Source organism: Myotis davidii, unplaced genomic scaffold, assembly GCF_000327345.1.
Source record: "Myotis davidii unplaced genomic scaffold, ASM32734v1 scaffold462, whole genome shotgun sequence".
Taxonomy (NCBI): domain Eukaryota; kingdom Metazoa; phylum Chordata; class Mammalia; order Chiroptera; family Vespertilionidae; genus Myotis; species Myotis davidii.
Window position 1 is genome coordinate 220,396 of NW_006293237.1, and position 19,399 is coordinate 239,794.

Here is a 19,399-nt window from a genome sequence, read left to right on the forward strand (position 1 = left end):
CCCCCCTGAGCCCCAGGACTTGAGCAGCAGCGTCTGCAAAGAGGAGAAGATGCCGAGAGGAGGCTCGCTGGAGAGCGACGGCTGCCCCAAGGAGCCAGCTAAGACTCAGCCCACGGTCGCAACCACCACCACCACCACGGCCGCAGAAAAGTACAAACACCGAGGGGAGGGAGAGCGCAAAGACATTGTTTCATCCTCCATGCCAAGGCCAAACAGAGAGGAGCCTGTGGACAGCCGGACGCCCGTGACCGAGAGAGTTAGCTGACTTTACACAGAGTGGATTGCAAAGCAAACCAACAAGAATAAAGGCAGCTGTTGTCTCTTCTCCTTATGGGTAGGGCTCTGACAAAGCTTCCCGATTAACTGAAATAAAAAATATTTTTTTTTCTTTCAGTAAACTTAGAGTTTCGTGGCTTCAGGGTGGGAGTAGTTGGAGCATTGGGGATGTTTTTCTTACCGACAAGCACAGTCAGGTTGAAGACCTAACCAGGGCCAGAAGTAGCTTTGCACTTTTCTAATCTAGGCTCCTTCAACAAGGCTTGCTGCAGATACTACTGACCAGACAAGCTGTTGACCAGGCTTCTTAGGGTATGCCTGCACCTCCCCTCCCACCCAGACCTCCCCTCGTGTGGTCGCTAAGGACAGAGAGCACTTAAGAGGACACTCCATTTTCGGTGCCATTGGTGCCCCAGTCTCAGCTCTCCTCTCCCCCCACCCTGCCCCAGCTTCCCCAGCTCCCCCACTCTCACCCAAGTTGGGCCAAGGAGGTGTGAGGCAGGAGAGACAGTTGTATTCTTAGAGAAGAAGTTGGAGATGGCCAGTGGCTACAGCCCATGTGATCCCACTCGTGGTGGCACAAATCTGGCCCCACTCCAGCCCAATCCAAAACTGACAAGGACATTTCACAGGACAGGAAAGTAGCACCTGTTCGCTCCAGTCTGGCATGGCTCAGAGGGAGTCATCCTTCGAGCTGCTAGGTGTAGACTTGCCTGAGCCAGAGGAGAGGCTGGCCCAGGGCCGGCCTCCAGTGGATGGCACTAGAGAGAGGCCATGGAGGCAGCAGGACAAGGTGTAGGCAGGTTGGCCCAGCTCCGGGCCAGCAGAGCACAGCGGGGCAGGAGGGACTCCTTAGTCGCTCAGAGCAATCTGTGACTGGCAGTTATAGGCTCAGTGGGGTGGGGGCCAAGGGGAAGGAGGGGAGAATGTTCTTCCAAAACTTTCCAATTCTACTCCTTAGGGACAGCTTAGAACTATTTGCACTATTGAGTCTTCATGTTCCCACTTCAAAACAAACACGCTCTGAGAGCAAACTGGCTTGAATTGGTGGCACTTTGTCCCTCAAGTCACCAGACGCGATGGTGTTTAGAACTGCCTGGATCTGTAGATACCTGCGCTTGTTTTAAAGTGGGCTCAGCACATAGGGTTCCCACGAAGCTCCGAAACTCTAAGTGTTTGCTGCAATTTTATAAGGACTTCCTGACTGCTTTCTCTTCTCTCCCATTTCTGCCTTCTGTCATTTCATCCTTTCATTTCTTCCCTTCCTTCCTCCTCATTCATCCCTTCTGTTCCAAGCAGCCCCAGTGCCCAGCTGTACCCCGAATTGATTCTGCTTAGTTCATGCCCCCAGAACTCACCCCACCCTTGGCCTTCCCGCCACCAACCCCAGCCCAGCCTCCATCCTGAGCCCTGAGAAAGCCCCAGGCTCTGCTGAGCCTACCTGACCCTAGCACCTCAGTCTCTCTGAAGGGCAAGAGAACAGCAAGGTCTTGCTCTCCTAAGTCAGAATCAAGACACTGAGCCTTCTCAACCTTCCACTTGAGAGAAGTGGGTGGGAGGAATCAGGCCAGATTTGAATTTGGGAGCTGAGGGCAGAACAGAGGCCCCCCGTGGTCTGCCACAGTCATCACGCGGCCCAGCCATGACCTTGGCCTCTGCCAGGCCTGGCTAGCGCAGTGCAATGTGGCAGGGCAGCAGGCAGAACAAATGCAGATGCCCCCAGACCTGAGCTGGGACCAGTGCCTAGGGCGCCCCCCTTCCCCCTGCCCACCCAGGCTCCTCTGTTAACCACAAGTTCTCTTCAAGTGGAAAACATTTGGCTTTTGCTTACTGGAGACTGGGTGGGGCCAGTGTAGCACACATTTTCACGTCTACGCCAGGGTTCTGGTGTAGGGGCTTAGAGGCTTGGGTTTGCTGTGGGATCCCATCCTTTCAACCTCTCTGTTCAGGAAGTCCTTATCTAGCTGCATATCTTCATCATATTGGTATATCCTTTTCTGTGTTTACAGAGATGTCTCTTATATCTAAATCTGTCCAACTGAGAAGTACCTTATCAAAGTAGCAAATGAGACAGCAGTCTTATGCTTCCAGAAATACCCACAAGCACGTCCCATGTGAGCTGCTGCCATGAACTGTCAAGTGCGTGTTGTCTCGTGTATTTCAGTTATTGTCCCCTGGCTTCCTTACTTTGGTGTAACCATGAAGGAGTGAAACATCCTAGAAACTGTCTAGCACTTCCTTGCCAGTCCTTAGTGATCAGGAACCATAGTTGACAGTTCCGATCAGTAGCTTAAGAAAAAACCATGTCTGTCTCTTCCGGAATGGTTAGAAGCAAGGGAGTTTGCCCATTCTGTTCGTAGAGTCATAGTTGGCCTTTCTAGCATTTTTGTATCCATTTCCTTATGCTGCAAAAGCAAGTCCCACAAGCAACCCCACTCTGCTGTCGATTACCCGGGCTTCACTTCTGACTCCTCCCCAGGAGGGAAGAGGGGTCGGAGGAGGGAGTGAGTCCTTCGGGACCCCTCTTCCTCCAAGGACAAAAGGCTCCTGACCCCACAGTGGCCTTGCACTCCTGGCATCCCCAAAAGACACCTATCCGTGCGAGCGCGGCATTCAGCCAGTTTGTCATGGAGACGCTGTCCATTCTGGTCGGTCAGGTTTTTATGTGTTATATACCTAGTCCAGTGAAATGTGACTCCTGGGACCAATGTCAGGAGCTGGCTGGCCCCCCCCCCCAAGTTTGGAGGGAAAACCTAAGCCCTGGAATTCTCACCAGCGGTGTCCAGCCCAGTTCTGGTCCTGGGAAGAGGAGTGTGGGGCTCACCAGGCCCCCCTTTCACCCATGGCAGTTATTCAGGGGCTGACTGGGCATTGATGGTCAAGAACACAGCATTTCAAGGGTCATTTTATTTCTGTCCGGCCGGACCTGCAGCCCCCTCACTCCCCAGCTCCTTCCCCTAGAGTTCCAGAGCTTCAGGCAGTGCCTGAGGCTCCTTATGGTTTTCTTTCCCCCCTTCCATATTTCCTCTTCTTCCCCAAATAAGGGCATCATGAGTGAGTGACCTTTAAACAGGCCACCTTGGTGGTTTGCCACCCTGACAGGCAGAGGCCCGTGCCGTGCCGCCCCTGTTCCTAGAGTCAGGTGGGTGGAAGTTTGGAGGGAAAACCTAAGCCGTGGAATTCTCACCAGCGGTGTCCAGCCCAGTTTGGGGTGTGACCTTGATTTTGTGTGTACTTGAACACCACGAAGATTCGGGGGGGCAGGGTGCATCTTTTAGGGACTGTGAAGAATACAGGAATTGACCGACAATTTTCAGATCCCCATGGGTCTAGGTCACAGAGAATCATGTTCCGTCTCCCCAACCGTCATTCTAGTTGTTAGTTACTACCTCCTTTCTTGACAGAATTCTGTGTGTCCTTGAGCTCCTCCCACAATGCCCGGCCCAGCCCTGCCCTACTTGTCTGCCCATTGGTGAGCTTGTCCTTACCGGTGGAATTGCTGGCTTTGACACTTAAGTGAACTGGGGAACTGGGCCACAACCAGGCTCTAGTGCAGTGCCCTTCTGTTGGCATAGAAGACACATAAAAATGTCATGTCCCCAGTCCATCAGTGCCAAAGTAGCCAAGGACCCCAGCCCCTCAGCTCCCTGGAAGGTGAAAGTCATGGTGGTGGCCTGGGACACTGGCCACAGCCAGCACCTGGCTTCTACTGAGACCCCATGCAAGTGTGGGCAACAGTCTTCAGTGGCATCATTTCAGGCTAGAGCCAAAAATAGTGGCAGCGAGACCTGCAACAGCCCCAAGTTGTTGCCTGCTCCTCTGCCCAGCTTGTCATTGTCGTGACAGCCATCGTGAAAGGGTACTAGCCAGAAACAAGCTTCCATGTTTGGTGGGAAAGGAGTTTCTTAGCTGACAGGCCCTCTGGATTTTAAGTAACTCTTAATAAGCAGATTGAACCCAGGAGGGAGCAAAGGTTATGAACTAAACCCACCAGGGGGCTGCCTGGATCTTGGGGAGCATTCCCACCGGCTCTCTGGACTGACGTGGTCAGGGGAGGTCACAGGTACTGGTTCTTGGAGACCTTTGTACATCCATTCCTAGCTGGTGTCATTGCCCTGAATTGCTTCCTGATGTGAGTTTCACGCACAAAGTCTAGGACCAGTGGCCCAGACCTCAGGAAGCAAGCTGTGTGGAAAGCCGAATGGGTGTCAGTCCCCAAGTGCCAGCTGCTGGTGTGTGGACAAGCACAGCATTACCAGGCCTGTGCCCATGCCCCTGCTGTGTTGGATTCCTGCTCTTGCTCTGCTTTCTGCAAGGGTCCATCTTTGCTCTTGGTCAGTGAGCCCGTCCACTCTGGAGGGCTTTGTTGAGTCTCCATTTTTGTGTCTTTCTCTTTTAGATCAATCTTTAGAAAAGGCCTAATTGTTATAAATAGCTAGGATACTGCCTCTCCCAGGGTCTGAAGTTACATATTTTAGGGGGGAAAAGTGAACACTGAAACCCACTCTCAACAATTCAGAAGGAAAACCTAGAAAATATTTGGCAAAAAGAATACATTTTAATGTTTCTGAGCAAAGAAGAGCAAGCTTTTGTGAAAATTCTGATCTAAAAATACTTGGAGCTTGGCCTGATATGTGATGAGCGCTGCAGGCAAAGGGGATTCCAGCCCCAAGCCACTGGATCTGAGACTCGGGGCCACTCTGTCATTGGAGAACCCATATCTCCTTGGGTAGCATCCCTGAGGACTTGGCTTCAGCTCTGTCCTCTGGGGTGGCCTGGAGGTTAGTGGCCCACCTGGGCCCAAAGCTGCAGGAGCCCAGCTCTTGGTCTGGGAAGCGGAGTGGTCACAGGGACTCGTGAAGGCCTACACCAGTCTCATTCCCAGCACCGCCTGTTTCTTGCTTCGTTCTTATCTCCACAGAGCCTACCAAAGCTCTGATTTGTCAAGAAAAATGAGTTCTAACTAGGGCCCAGGTAACTAGAAAGGAAAGGGTGATGTCTCCCCCTTGGCCTCTGCCTGTGGCACAGCCTGTCCCCTGAGGACATTCCCTGCTCTGCTCTCCTTGGGGTCTAGGGCCCGATGAAATGGCATCCTTTCTGAACTCGGAGGTGAGGACAGAGGCCTGAGCACTCACTGTGGTGTGTGCCCCACTCGCCCCTCACCCTTGACAGCCCCTGGGGTAGAAGGGGAGGCTGTGTGTGAGGATGGGTGTCCGCACCGCTGGCAGAGCTGAGACCCTCACAGGGGAAATTTGGACTTTTGAGTTTCAGAGCATTTTAGAAACTTGCAAATTGTCTTTGCTCCTCTAGCTCCCCCTTCTATCTTACCTTTTCTCAGGTCCTGCTCAGCAGTGAGAGAAAATAAGATATAAAAGGCCAATAGGTTTGGCTCCTATCACTGGTAGTCCCTCCCTGCAGTGTTTGTGTGTCAAGTGACAAAGCTGTTTTTCCTGGTGACCCTGATTATATCCAGTATCTTATAGACTATAAGCATAGGCCTGCTTGGTCCTCTCTGTTCTGGGCTTTTGTTTTGCTTTTTAGTTTTGCTTTTAGTTTTTCTGTCCCTTTTATTTAATGCACCGATTAGACACACAAAGCAGTTGAATTTTTATATATATATCTGTATATTGCACAATTATAAACTCATTTTGCTTGTGGCTACACACACACACACACACACACACACACACACACTGTTAAAATAATACCTGTTGCTTAATTACAATATTTCTGATAACCGTAGCATAGGACAAGGGAAAATAAAAACAAAAACAAACAAAAAAAAAACCTGACAAATCCGTCTGCTGGTCACTTCTTCTGTCCGAGCAGATCCATGGTCTTTCCTCGCTTCTTTCAAGGGCTTCCCTGTGCCAAGATAAGGAGGCTCCAGGCAGCGCCCAGGTTTTGCACTGTTTCTCCAGTGCTTGTGAGAGAGGTCCGGGGATACTGGTGCAGGACAGTTCACCTCAGTGGGTGGGTGCGAGAGTGCTCCCTTGCCCTGGCGAAGTCCGGAATGTAGTTGGCACCACCTGGTCCTCTTCCACCTCTGGGTAGGGCAGCTGGAGTCCATGGGGGTGGCCTGATCCCCCCACCCCTTCCAGTGACCGGTCAGAGTGATCATGTGTGGAGAGTCAGCTCAGCAGGCCTCCCCACCAGTAGGGCTCCCACTTTGCCGAGTCCAGGGTCTGGAGGGAAGACAGAAAGGCCTGTCGTGTCCTTGAACGTGTGAGCTGCACCAGGTAGAATGCCAGGGACCCAGAACCACATAGAGAGTCCAGTCTCCCTCTAGGAGGTAGCAAAGACTCCAGAAATGTCCCTTTCTCTTCTCCCACATCCTGCGAGTAATTGCATTTGCTTTTGTAATTCTTAATGAGCAATATCTGCTAGAGTTTAGCTGTAACAATTCTTTTTGATCGGTTTTTTTTTACGTAATTAAAAACACCAAAAAAATCCAGAAACTTGTTCTTCCAAAGCAGAGAGCATTATAATCACCAGGGCCAAAAGCTTCCCTTCCTGCGTCAATACTTCTTCTGAGGCCTGAATCCAAGAGAGAAACACTCATAGGCTCTTTGTGTGGCTGGGCTACCCTCGGGCCCCTCGGAGGACCTGGTCTTGGGCCCACTCCAGCCCACATTCAGTATTAGCGGTGGGTCATGACGTCCTTGCCCACGCAGCCTGGAATGGGGCCGAGGAGGTGAGGAGGCCGTTGCCACCGATGCTTGGCCACTAACAGGTGGGTGTCCGCATGTGTCCACGTGCATGCTTTCTGACTGAAATGTGAAATCAGCACCCGAGTTAGCCTCACCCAGTGACCTCGCCCCGCCGGGCTGGAGCGGGGCCCGCCCAGTTCAGTGTTTCTGGGGAGCTGGACAGTGGAGTGCACAAGGCTTGCAGAACTTGAAGCCTGCTCCTTCCTTTGCTACCAAGGCCTCCTTTTCCGTTTGATTTGTCACTGCTTCAATCAATAACAGCCGCTCCAGAGTCAGTAGTTGATGAATATATGACCAAATATCACCAGGACTGTTACTCAATGTGTGCCGAGCCCTTTTATCGCGCTGGGCTCCTGTGTACCCGGACACTGTAATGTGTGCTGTGTTAGCTCTCCTCACCCTCCCCTCGTTTTTCTGGGGGTTTTCTGTTTGGGTTTGGTTTGGTTTTTATTTCCCCTTTTGTGTTCCAAACATGAGGTTCTCTCTACTGGTCCTCTTAACTGTGGTGTTGAGGCTTATATTTGTGTAATTGGTGGGTGAAAGGAACTTTGCTAAGTAAATCTCTTCTGTGTTTGAACTGAAGTTTGTATTGTAACCATGTTTAAAGTAATTGTTCCAGAGACAAATGCTTCTAGACACCTTTTCTTTACAAACAAAAGAATTCAGAGGGAGGGGATGGTGACTGAGATGAGAGGGGCTGTCCTATTTCCCCAGGAGGGGAGACCCAAAGAGATGACCCCTGCTCAGATCAGCCAGAAGCCACCCAAGAAATTCAGCCTAAGCCAACAGACCGAATAGCTAATTTGTTGCTATTTTCCAATTCCGAGCAAAACCAGATCTTGTCCCACCCAGCGGACATTTTTGCCTTCCCCTCCCCTCCCCGAGATTATTAGCATCATTGATATTTTTAAGGACAGTCACGGTTTATGTTCCTGTGAGGGGAGCCAGGTGGGGTGTGAGCAGGGCCAACCTGAAGCGGGCCTGAACCAAGTGGCTCAGACAAAAGGTGGGCATCTCCCTGGAGATGTCCACCACAACCACAGGTCAGGTATATGTTGACAGGGAGGACTGGCCACTCTTCACCTGACGCAGCTCTTTCTAGACAGGCCAGGCAGAGGGCATTATCGTTTAGGACACCTTCATCACATCCCATCCCTTACCTGGAGTGCACCACACTACTGTGACGGCTCAATCCCCAGCCACCCCGGGCGACATGATGGTGGGATGGGCGGGTGCACTCTCTTTGCTCTCATCAGATTCCCAGAAAAAAAATTTGGATGTGAGAAACCCCCTTCCCTTTCCATGGCAAAACCAGATCCTCCTCAGAGAAGCCGTTACCCCCACCAGACATTGTTTTGGGTTCACAGAACAGGGACAGTTGTGTGCTCCCTTAGTGCCTGGCAGCCCTTCATCTGCAAGGCAATGACAGTGCCGATTGTAGTGACCACTACACACGGGGTTTAGTAGCAGGAAGAACCAGGCAGGGTGGCTGCCCCCTCCAGAGTTGCAGTGACACAAGCCAGCCACCCTGTGCAGAGGGAAGCCCTGCTGAGGGCAGGAGAGGTAGGCAGGGGGCGCGGGGAGCTGCCCAGGGCAGACTTGGCTGGAGATGTCTCTACAAGCCCTCTATTGCATTCACCTTCAGTTTTTGTGTTTTGGGACAATTACTTTAGGAAATAAGTAGGTCGTTTTAAAACAAAAAAAATATTGATTGCTTTTTTGTAGTGTTCAAAAAAAGGTTCTTTGTGTATAGCCAAATGACTGAAAGCACTGATATATTTAAAAACAAAAGGCAATTTATTAAGGAAATTTGTACCATTTCAGTAAACCTGTCTGAATGTACCTGTATACGTTTCAAAACACCCCCCCCCACTGAATCCCTGTAACCTATTTATTATATAAAGAGTTTGCCTTATAAATTTACATAAAAATGTCCGTTTGTGTCTTTTGTTGTAAAATCAAGTGATTTTTTTCATAAGGTTCTTTTACTATTTGAAAAGATGGGCAGCACGCAGTTTTATTTTATTTTTGTAAGTTTTTTAATACGTGTGAAAGCAAAGACTACTCAGCATGCCTTTCTAAGTGACGCGTTTGCACCTTTTGTTGGGAAGTACTGTATCCTTTGCTGTTAGCATTCTCGATAAATCTCTCTGTGAAAGTGACTCAAGGTCTGGGCTTTCATTATCTGACAGCTCACAGGACAGCATGGTGGTGTGTCTCCTGATTCGGTCTGGTTGTCCCTGAACACAGAGGAGAGCCACCGCTTTCAGGACTGCAGTTCCATACACTGCCGCCCCTTGGGTGCCCTGAGGCCACACTTTCCAGGCACACTGCTCCTGCGTGCAAATCTGCCCACTGTGCCCTAGGCGCAGAGGCAGGTGGGCTGCAGGCCTTCTGCACAGTAGCACATGGTAGGGGCATCTCTTAGGTCTACATGTGCCAAGGTGCTTCTGCAAATACAACCTCGCTTCCCCCCTCCCCCCAGCTCAGGCTCCTTCTGTGCTTACTGTTATCAGGAAGACAAGACTTCGTTTCTTGTCTCCTTTTTTTTCCATATATATTTGTATTGATTTCAGAGAGGAAAGGGGAGGGAGAGAGAGAGATCAAAACAGCAATGATGAGAGAGAATCATTGATTGGCTGCCTCCTGCACACCCCTACTGGGGATCAAACCCACAACCAGGCATGTGCCCTGACCAGAAATCGAACTGTGACTTCCTGGTTCATAGGTTGATGCTCAACCACTGAGCCACACCATCTGGGCTGTTCTTGTCTTCTTGAGGGAAAGATTTCAATCAAGAGACTAAGTGTAGAAAAGCAAGCAAGAATGTATTGACCATAGCAAAAATATCCTGGGGTCCCTTAGACTTTAGTGGATACATGCCTGAGGGGGGAGGGAATAGCATGGGCTTACTTCCTGGGGGGAGAGCTCTGGGACCTTAGTTTTCAGGGGTTTTAAAGGTTGTGTGTTTAGGGGAGGTCTTAAGGGCAGATCAATAGACTATTCATCAGCTTAATGCTGATGTACCAAACAGATTTATTCTCTTGTCTGTCCTTGGGTGTGGTTGGCAAATGGCACTAATTGGATTTCTATCTTCTCCCTGAGTAGGGTGATTTAAGCTATATACCCTCTGGTTGGGGAGGAGAAGTACAAACTATTTACTCTCTTTTTGTTGTTGTTAATCCTTATCTGAGGATATTTTGCCATTGATTTTTAGAGAAAGTGAAAGGGAGGAGGAGAGACACAGAGAGAAACATCAATGTGAGAGAGAGATGTCCATTGGTTGCCTTCTGCACATACCCGACCAGGTGGTCTGCAACCAAGGTACATGCCCTTGACTGGAATCGAACCCGGGACCCTTCAGTCTGCAGGTTGACGCTCTATCCAGTGAGCCAAACTGGCTAGGGCCATTTACTCTTTTTTTAAAACATTTTTTTAAATATATTTTTATTGATTTTTTACAGAGAGGAAGGGAGAGAGATAGAGAGTTAGAAACATCGATGAGAGAGAGACATCGATCAGCTGCCTCCTGAACATCTCCTACTGGAGATGTGCCCGCAACCCTTTTTTAAAATTGATTTTAGCAAGAGGAAGAGAGATAGAAACACCAATGATGAGAGAGAATCATCGATCGTCTGCCTCCCACACGTACCCCACTGGGGATCAAGCCCGCAGCCGAGGCACATGGCCTGACTGAAATCGAACCATTACCTCCTGGTTTATAGGTTGATGCTCAATCGCTGAGCCACACCAGCCAGGCCAAACCATTTACTCTTAAGTATCTTTGGTTTAGAGAAGATAGGATTTACTAGGTGGCTGCCAACTGTTGATTAACTGTCTTAATTTCTCTATTCCACTTGTTCTGGAATTTTCCCAGGTTCTTACTATTCTATACACTATAACACTATCACCTGAGACCCTCCCACGGCCTCTGCTGAACTGCCTCCCTGCCCAAAGGGGGCGCTGTCATTGCGTTGGCAGGTATCACACCCTACCTGTGCTTCTTGGCTGTTGCATAAGGCTGTGAGCTCTCAGGAGCTACCTGCCCCGCCACAGTCATCCTCACCAGGAAGTGCGGGGCTGGAGGGGACAACTGCTCAGGGTCCAGCTTCACATGCAAATGTGGACATACCCATTAGAAGGTGCATTGGAAAGTCCTGGACTTAAATGTTAAAGGGTTGAAATTCAGCATGTGTGTATTGAGTGTTTCTTGTGTGCCAGGCCTGTCGGGTGCTGCAGTCCAGCAGTGAGCAAGTAGGACCAAGTGCCTGTTCCCTTAGAGCTGGGTGTGTGTGTGTGTGATAATTTCCCATACTCAGGGTGTGGCTGGCTGCCTTTTGGGGAGTGGCTGTGGCTTCTGGGAAGGGGTTCCAATGGAGGCCCATATTTGGGTGGACCTGGTTTCTGTTTTGTTTTTTTAATATATTTTTTATTGATTTTTTAGTGAGAGAGAGGAAAGGAGAGGGATAGAAACATCCATGAGAGAGAAACATCATTAATCGGCTGCCTCCTGCACGCTCCCCACACGGGATCAAGCCCACAACCGAGGCATGTGCCCTGATCGAGAATGGAACCATGACCTCCTGGGAATCAAATCAGTGACCTCTGGGTTCCTGGCTCAACACTCAAACCGCTGAGCTGCACACTGGACCTAGTTTCTGGAAACAGCCCTAAGTCTCTGGGAAGGCGAAAGCCCTCTGGGGTCAGGACCGAGAGGACAAGGGGGATAGTGAGTGAAGGAGACCTAGTGCCTTGCAAGCGTTCATCTATCTGGAGAAGCAAAAGAAGACTTAGACACGTGGTGCTGCTTGTGGGGGTTTCCCCCCCTCTAGTGGGGGAGGCCCAAGAAAGACGCATCCTAGATGCCAGGCACAGCATAGGCTGCAGGCAGCTCTGTCGGGCCTAGGGAGCTTTCACCTTAATTTCCACCCTGGGAACTGTTTGAGCTCAACCTTGGCACATGAGGGCCAGGAAACTGCAAGTGCAGATTCTGCAGGAGCCCTGGCACATGCTCCGAACCCTAAGGAGTTCTGGATGGCTTAAGGCTGCTGACATGTGCAGAGAGCTAGACATGAGGTGGGAGGGTAGGGGCCACATCGTGACAATGGTGGAGGCTGCACTGAAGAGCTGGGACCCATCAAAGCGCTGCGGAAAGCACAGGAAGGTCTTAAGCAGGAAAGCTCTGGGGCTTGATTTGTGCCTGAGGAAGAAAACCAGGGTAGAGAGACAGGCAGGGAAGCCAGGAAGCCAGCATGCTTGTCCAGGTAATAGTGAGGGCAGTGGGCAGGTGGGGAGGAGATGGACTCCAGAGATACTCAGGGAGACAGCAGGAAAACAGTGGCTGATGATGCAGGGTGGAGGGTTGGAGGCTGCAGAGCATTGTGGCAACGGGCAAGAGAGACCAATGTGCCAAGTCATCAGACAGGCTGGGGACTGAGCTTGGTGCCTATCCACTGCTTCAGAAAAGAGGGTGGGAGAAGCCATCCTCACAGGAGTGAGTGCAAACCGAGCCAAAAACGTGACAACAAGAGGGCAAAGGGACAGCAGGAACTAAAATCCTTTTTTTAAAGAGAGAAACACAGTTCATGTGGTGGTAGGAAGGAAAAGTGGAAGATATTGCTAAGAGGTAACACGTGCTGGTGCAGGTTCCTGAAGGAGAGGGAAATATGGGATCCACGGCACAGGAGGTGAGCGAAAATGCTCCGAGTTGGGGCGGGCTGCAGTACAAGTTTCCAGGACGTTCTCCCTGCACCCAGCCACTCGGCCAGCTGACAGGAGTCAGCCCGGGGGCCTTTGTATATGTAACCCTCATCTGACCCTGTTCTGCCGGCATCTCTGAGGACTCTCCAGGCCTCCCAAATAAAGCCAAAACATTTCACTGGGAGGGGGGAGGCGCGGGCCACGACGGTAAGGCACAGCTGCGTCGCCGCTCGGCCTCTCAAAGCCGGTGCGAGAGGGGCCCGAGCGCACAGACACAGGGGCGGCTAACCGAACGCGCTTCCAGAGGAGGGGCGGCGGCTGGGGGGGGCGGGGCACCCAGGCACCCTCTCGGATCGCTAGAGAAGGCTTTCTCACCGAGGGCGCGTCGTCCCCCAAACCCCAGCAGAAACACCCCATCGGGCCCGCGGAGCCACGAGGAGACACTTCCGAGGGAACGCGGGGGGGCCCGGGGGAGGACCCGACCGGGACAGGGGTCAAGAGCACAGGGTGGACACACAAACGAGCGCTCGCGATAGGGGCCGTCGAGAGAGAGAGCGCGGGAGGAGCGAGCCCGTGCCGCCTCTGGGCTTCGTCCTCTTGCCTCACCGGGGGCCTCCATCCACAGTTAACTAAAAGAGAGCCCGCGGTGTTGCGTCGGGAACACCGGCACGACGCAAGACAGGGAAAAAATAGACCCTGGATCAACCGAAACGCCCGCGTGGCCGACCTCGTGCACATCCTCACGCACTTGCAGCTGCTCCGTGCGAGGGACATCATCACGGCCTGTGAGCGCGCAGCCCTGGGACCTGGGACCCCAGAGCTGGAGGCCTCTCACGGGGCTCCTCCCCCTGCCAAGGCCTAACCAGCCTTTCCTTCCTTAACTTCGCAGGGCACCCTCCCGCCCCCCTCCCACCCTCCAGCGCCAAGGCCCCGAGGACCAGCTCCATCCCTGCACCCTCTGAGGCCAAGGCCCCCAGCCCCCTGAAGTTGCCGTCCTCAGTTTCAACTGTACTTTCCCCAGGTAAGATAGTTCTGGTGGGCTTGATAGACCTGAGGGAAATCGGCCACCATGACCATGGCCATGGCTCTAGACCTTGTCACTAGTCTCTACCTGCCTCTCACTGGTATCTTTATGAAGCTTTTCCAGGCTTCCAGACCCGTTCTGGGCCTGAGCGCGTGCCTGTCCCAAGCCCTGCTGCCCTCCAGCCACGGCCACGGTCTCTAGATTCTTCTTCTACCAAGGTAGGTGGGTCCCCCGGAAGGGTTCCAGACAAGGAACCAGAAACCCAGGCTTTGGTACACCAGGGAGCCCCAGCCAGTCCAGCTGGGAGGCAGCTGTGATGCGGGGGAGCTTGTGGCCAGGGCTGAGGGGAAGAGACAGGACGTCACCTGATTGGGGTCTCTTTCCACAGCAGAGGCCAGAGAACCCCGTGTCCTTCCTGCAAGGGAACCACCCCTCTCCATTCTGCTGGCCCCTCCATGAGATTTCCCAGGGCACCCACAACTTCTCAGAGGAGCTGAAGATTGGGGAGGGCGGCTTCGGATGTGTGTACCGGGCTGTACTAAGGAACACGGTGTACGCTGTGAAGAAGCTGAAGGAGGTGGGTGTAGCATCCTGGCGAGGGGCCCTGGAAGGCTGACAGCAAACCCTCGCCTTTCTGATCTTCCCCCTGCTTCCCACACAGCCCTCTAATTCCCCAGCCCCTTGGTTGTTCTGGGCCCAGGACAGATGGCACTGGGAGTGGCCACAATCCTTGGCTATAAGAGATTCATGCTGCCCCCCCCCCCATTTTCCCTGGGGGCTACAGGAGGCAGACCTGGAGTGGACCACTGTGAAGCAGAGCTTCCTGACCGAAGTGGAGCAGCTGTCACGGTGAGCCTGGGGCGGCCCTCCAGGACCACACACCACGGGACCAGCTCCCTTGGACACAGAAACCTGCCCGGCCCAGCCTGGCTGGGGCACCAGTAGGGACTGCTCACCCCCGCTACAGCGAGACGGAGGCTGGGGGCCAGAGCACTCAGGCCCCACTTTTCCAAGCAGGTTTCGTCACCCAAACATCGTGGACTTTGCTGGCTATTGTGCTCAGAGTGGCTACTACTGCCTTGTCTACGGCTTCCTGCCCAACGGCTCCCTGGAAGACCGCCTCCACTTCCAGGTAGTCTCACCTGGCCTGGCACGCTTTCCCAGAGCTGCAGCACCTGGGCAGAGTGGGCAGGAGGCCCAGGCTCTCGGCCTCCATGAGTGAGTCCCACCAGCAGGCAGGGCCTGGGCTCAGTCTTTGGCCCAAGGTGGGTCACCATTTTCCGTGGCCTCTCCCTGACTGTTCCTGTAGGCCCGGGAGCTGGACCTTGGTTCCTCTCAATAGGGAGTTACTGACTCACAGGAACCTGGCTCAACCTTCTCCTCTTCTTTAAAAAATATATTTTTATTGATTTCAGAGAGGAAGGGAGACAGAGAGAAACATCAAAGATGAGAGAGAATCATTGACCGGCTGCCTCCTGCACGCCCCACATGGGATTGAGCTCGAAACCCAGGCATGTGACCTCCAGGTTCAAAGGTCGACGCTCAACCACTACGTCACACCTCTTTGCAAACAGAGTAGCTGAAGAGTGTTGTCAGCATTGCCCTTGAGGAAAGAGGGCAGTGGGCAGCAGGCTGCACTCTCTGGACCCACATTTGGGCCCCTGTCCAGTGAGGTGCCCACAAGACACAGGGGTGAACTGCACACTGTGTGGGGGGAAGTGGAGAGAAAGCCTCCAGCGATGTCCCGGTCATCCTGAGACAAATGAATGAACTTCAGGAACTGAGAACCGCCGAATTGTATGCTGACAGAGAGCGTGTTCCTAGCCACTTTCCCAGCATGCTCTAATAAAGCAGGGGAATAGCTTAGTCTCAGTTCTCTTGTAAAGGAGCTCATGGAGTGAAGTGTTTGTCCAGATCCCACAGTGACAGGTGGAGGGAGGGTTGGGCTTAAGGAACGGTGGCCCCCAGCCTCCCCCGTGCCCCTTTGCTCCCTCTGCTGCTCCAGACCCAGGCCTGCTCCCCTCTCTCCTGGCCTCAGCGCCTGGACATACTTCTGGGCACGGCACGGGCTATTCAGTTTCTACATCAGGACAGCCCCAGCCTCATCCATGGAGATGTCAAGAGGTAAGGAGGGGACACAGCCAGGCCCCTGGGTCCCCTGAGAGCTGCGGGAGTGGAGTCTATGGCAAGGCAATGATGCTCCCAAACCTTCCACCAGCCAGGAATGTGGTCCAGGGGAGCCCCGCCCCGAGTGCCCCTCATGAAAATGGGCCTGCCCTCTCCCGCTCAAGGTGGAAGTGGGGGACAAGGTCCAGCCCTGAGGCCTGGGACATCACAGCTGGGGGCCAGGGTCACTGAGTGCCTGGCATGGGACAGATATGGAAGCAAAAGCCAAGGACCGGCCCCCCACTGGTGTGCAGGGGCTGAACTGTGCAAGGGCGCCCTGAGCGCCGCTTGCAACCCCCAGGTAGCGGATTGTTCTGACAGTACCAACCACTTTGTGTGGACGCAGTGTGGTTTGGCGGCTTTGAGTCCAATGACATCAGGGCTAGGCAGGTGTGGGAGGGTAGAGCGAGCTGGGACCAGGGCCAAGCTCACAACTTTCCCTTCTCCCCTAAGTTCCAACATCCTTCTGGATGATAGACTGATGCCCAAACTGGGAGACTTCGGCCTGGCCCGTCTCAGCCGTTTTGCAGCAGCCAACCCTGGTCAGAGCAGCACTGTGGCCCGGACGCAGACTGTGCGCGGCACCCTGGCCTACCTGCCCGAGGAATACATCAAGACTGGGAGGCTGGCCGTGGACACCGATACCTTCAGCTTTGGCGTGGTGAGCCATGGCCCCCTCTGCTGGGTGGAGGGGGGCAGCTGAGGCCAGCCAAGGCAGAAGGTCCTGGAGAATTCCATGTGGAGACAAGCTAACGGAGCTTCAGCTGCAGGCCCCTCCCTCCCTGGCGTGGGCCCCTTCTTTGGCCCTGTTACCTCATTTCATATTTGTCATTTTGCTTTTTTAAAATAAATTTGTATTGATTTCAGAGAGGAAGGGGGAGAGAGAGAGAGAAGCATCAATGATGAGAATCATTGATCGGCTGCCTCCTGCATGCCCCCTACTGAGGACGGAGCCCAAAACTCGGGCACGTGCCCTGATCAGGAATAGAACCGTGACCTCCTGGTTCATAAGTCCACACTCATCCATACCAGCTGGGCAGTTTTTATTTTTGTGGTTACTATTGTAAATGGACTCTCTCTTTCTGTGCTAAAAAAATCAAGTTGGTGCTCCATCCTATCAAAGCTTCAGTCCCATGACATCTAGCTCTGTCCCTGTAGTGTGCTGGTCTTGATTGGTCCATCCAAGGGCCTGGCCAGTATGTCTACCCCACAGGCCACCTCTCCTAGTAGCCCTCCCCACCAAGGCCTGGGGCGGCACCATCCCAGAAGCCACTGCTGTGCCCTTCATCCTGCTCTCTCTCCAGGTAGTTCTGGAAACCCTGGCTGGCCAGAGGGCTGTGAAGATGCATGGTGCCAAGACCAAGTACTTGGTGAGCCTCCTCAGGCAGGGGAGGGAGGGAGGCAGACAGGAAGCATGAGGGGAAGACAGGGTAGGAGGCGGGGGGCGGGGGGCAGAGAGGCGCTGCTCCTGACAACCAACAGGTGCAGCCCTGGAGGGTGGAATGTTCTGGAATGCAACCACAGAAGCCAACCTTTGCTGCTGCTGACTCACCTTTGAAAGTAGGCAGGGCACAGGCAGCTTCCTTTACCTTGCTGAAGAGAAACCTGTCTTTCTTCTGTAGATGCTCTGGGCTTTTCCAGACCCTACCCGGGCTGGGGGGAGGGGAGGGGAGGGGGCGTCCCAGCAAATTCCTGCTCTTTCTGGACCCCTTTCTGGACCGATTTGGAAACAGACTTAATTCCCGAGCAGCACTTTACCAATTGGCGTACCTCCGGCCGCTTCTGCTCCTGGCTCTGGGCTGTTTCTGTCCATTGCCGAGTCTGGGCCAGGAACCAGAGAGCCTGATGGGATCCCTCCTTCCCTCACCTTCTACACCTGTAGGCACATCCCCCTGGGGCTGCTCTCTATTGTCATCACCACCCCAACTCCTCAGGGGGTCTTTCTTTGTTCTTCTTTGGATCCTTTCTATTTGTTCTCTGTGCTGCGGCCAAATTAATTGTTTAAAAACATAAAGAGCCCTGGCCCTGTAGCTCAGTCGGTTGGAGGTTGTGGGTTTGATCCCAGTCTGGGCTCATACAGGAGTCAACTAATGAATGCATTAATAATTGGAACAACAGGTCAATGTTTCTCTCTCTCTCTCCCTCCCCTGCTCCCCTCCCTTCTCTCCTCCCTCCCTCTCTTCTTCTCTCTCTAAAACAGGGGTGGGGAATGTCCAGCCCGCAGGCCTTATAAGGTCCTTGAAATCATTTGGTCTGGCCCTGCCAAGGCATTAGGGGTGAGTTAATGAAATGTTTGACCAAATACAGCAGGCTGATTGTTAAGCTGATGATTTTGTATGGCCTGAGAAAGATGTTAAAAATATCCAAGTGGCCCTTGCCAGAAGAAAGGTTCCCCACCCCTGCTCTAAAATCAGTAGGAAGAGGGAAATTGTAAAGAGAACATGGAAGCCCCTTTGCTCTCCCACTGTACTGGGGGGTGAAGGCCCGATGCCTGAACGCAGCCTCAACTCCCCGGGTTCCGCCGCCCCCAGCCTTCTCTCTGTCCTCTATTCTCCCTGCTGCCTGTCCTAGGGCCTCAAAAGCCACCCCTCACTCAGGTGCTTCCTCCTGGCCCTTCCTCTCTCAGAACTCAAAGTGGCCTCCAGTCCTGGGGTGTCTCTCCATGGTATGTCCCCCTTCTTGGTTCTGCCCTCTCTGGTTAACCCATGCCTTCGGAGCCCAGCTCAGGTGCCACTTGCTCATGGGCCGCCATTGCTTTTCTAGGCTTGTTGTTGGCATCTCTCCCCTCTAGGAAGTCCACTCTGTGAAGGTGGCCCAGGCTGTTCTGTTTGCCGCTGTATCCCTAGGGCCTGGGGCAGTGGTGGGCATACAGTGGTTGCTTAACCAACTGAAGCGAGACCACAGGAGTCAGTGACCGCGGGCCTGGGGAATTCAGCCAAAGGCACTGCCTCCCTAGTGGCCATGCTCACAGTGTCTGTCCCACAGAAAGACCTGGTTAAAGAGGAAGCTGAGGATGCCGGGGTGGCCCTGAAAAGCACCCAGACCACACTCCAAGCGGGTCTGGCCTCAGATGCCTGGGCTGCCCCAATCGCCTCCCAGATCTACAAGAAGCACCTGGACCCCAAGCCTGGGCCCTGCCCACCCGAGCTGGGCCTGGCCCTGGGCCAGCTGGCCTGCTGCTGCCTGCACCGCCGGGCTAAGAGGAGACCCCCCATGACCCAGGTATCCTAGGAGAGGGGTCAGAAAGCATTTGAGGCACCTCCTGCCCATGGGGGCAGTGGCCTGCTGGGATCCCCACATTCCTGGCACTGCCCGGAGTGCCAAACAGCACCTGCCAGACATCTTTCTGGAGACCGAATCTCCATGTATTTCTCACTTAGCCGTTGGTTCTGCCTGGGGTGGCAGGAGCTCCACTGAACCCTGCCTGGTGTATAGAGACTAAGGGCTTTTGTTGCGCCCCCTTCTGGATGTACCGCACCACTGCACCTGCCTTTTTCTGTCCCTTCCCTGGCCTCCACCTCTT

General features: G+C 53.3%; 2 protein-coding genes across 2 annotated transcripts in view; both read left to right on the top strand.

The window, feature by feature from the left end:
- The window catches only part of MECP2 (methyl-CpG binding protein 2), a 53,837-nt gene extending 53,439 nt beyond the window's left edge, over positions 1 to 398 (top strand). Inside the window, exon 6 of the mRNA XM_015566026.1 lies at positions 5 to 398. Coding sequence (XP_015421512.1) covers positions 5 to 265 — 261 coding nt within the window. The 3' untranslated portion in view covers positions 266 to 398. The remainder of the gene's footprint in view (positions 1 to 4) is intronic.
- A 12,254-nt stretch (positions 399 to 12,652) lies between these two features.
- The window catches only part of IRAK1 (interleukin 1 receptor associated kinase 1), a 10,035-nt gene continuing 3,288 nt past the window's right edge, over positions 12,653 to 19,399 (top strand). Inside the window, exons 1-11 of the mRNA XM_015566027.1 lie at positions 12,653 to 12,673; positions 12,931 to 13,471; positions 13,576 to 13,707; positions 13,825 to 13,928; positions 14,099 to 14,287; positions 14,495 to 14,559; positions 14,728 to 14,842; positions 15,749 to 15,834; positions 16,330 to 16,537; positions 17,181 to 17,246; positions 18,862 to 19,098. Coding sequence (XP_015421513.1) covers positions 12,653 to 12,673; positions 12,931 to 13,471; positions 13,576 to 13,707; positions 13,825 to 13,928; positions 14,099 to 14,287; positions 14,495 to 14,559; positions 14,728 to 14,842; positions 15,749 to 15,834; positions 16,330 to 16,537; positions 17,181 to 17,246; positions 18,862 to 19,098 — 1,764 coding nt within the window. The remainder of the gene's footprint in view (positions 12,674 to 12,930; positions 13,472 to 13,575; positions 13,708 to 13,824; positions 13,929 to 14,098; positions 14,288 to 14,494; positions 14,560 to 14,727; positions 14,843 to 15,748; positions 15,835 to 16,329; positions 16,538 to 17,180; positions 17,247 to 18,861; positions 19,099 to 19,399) is intronic.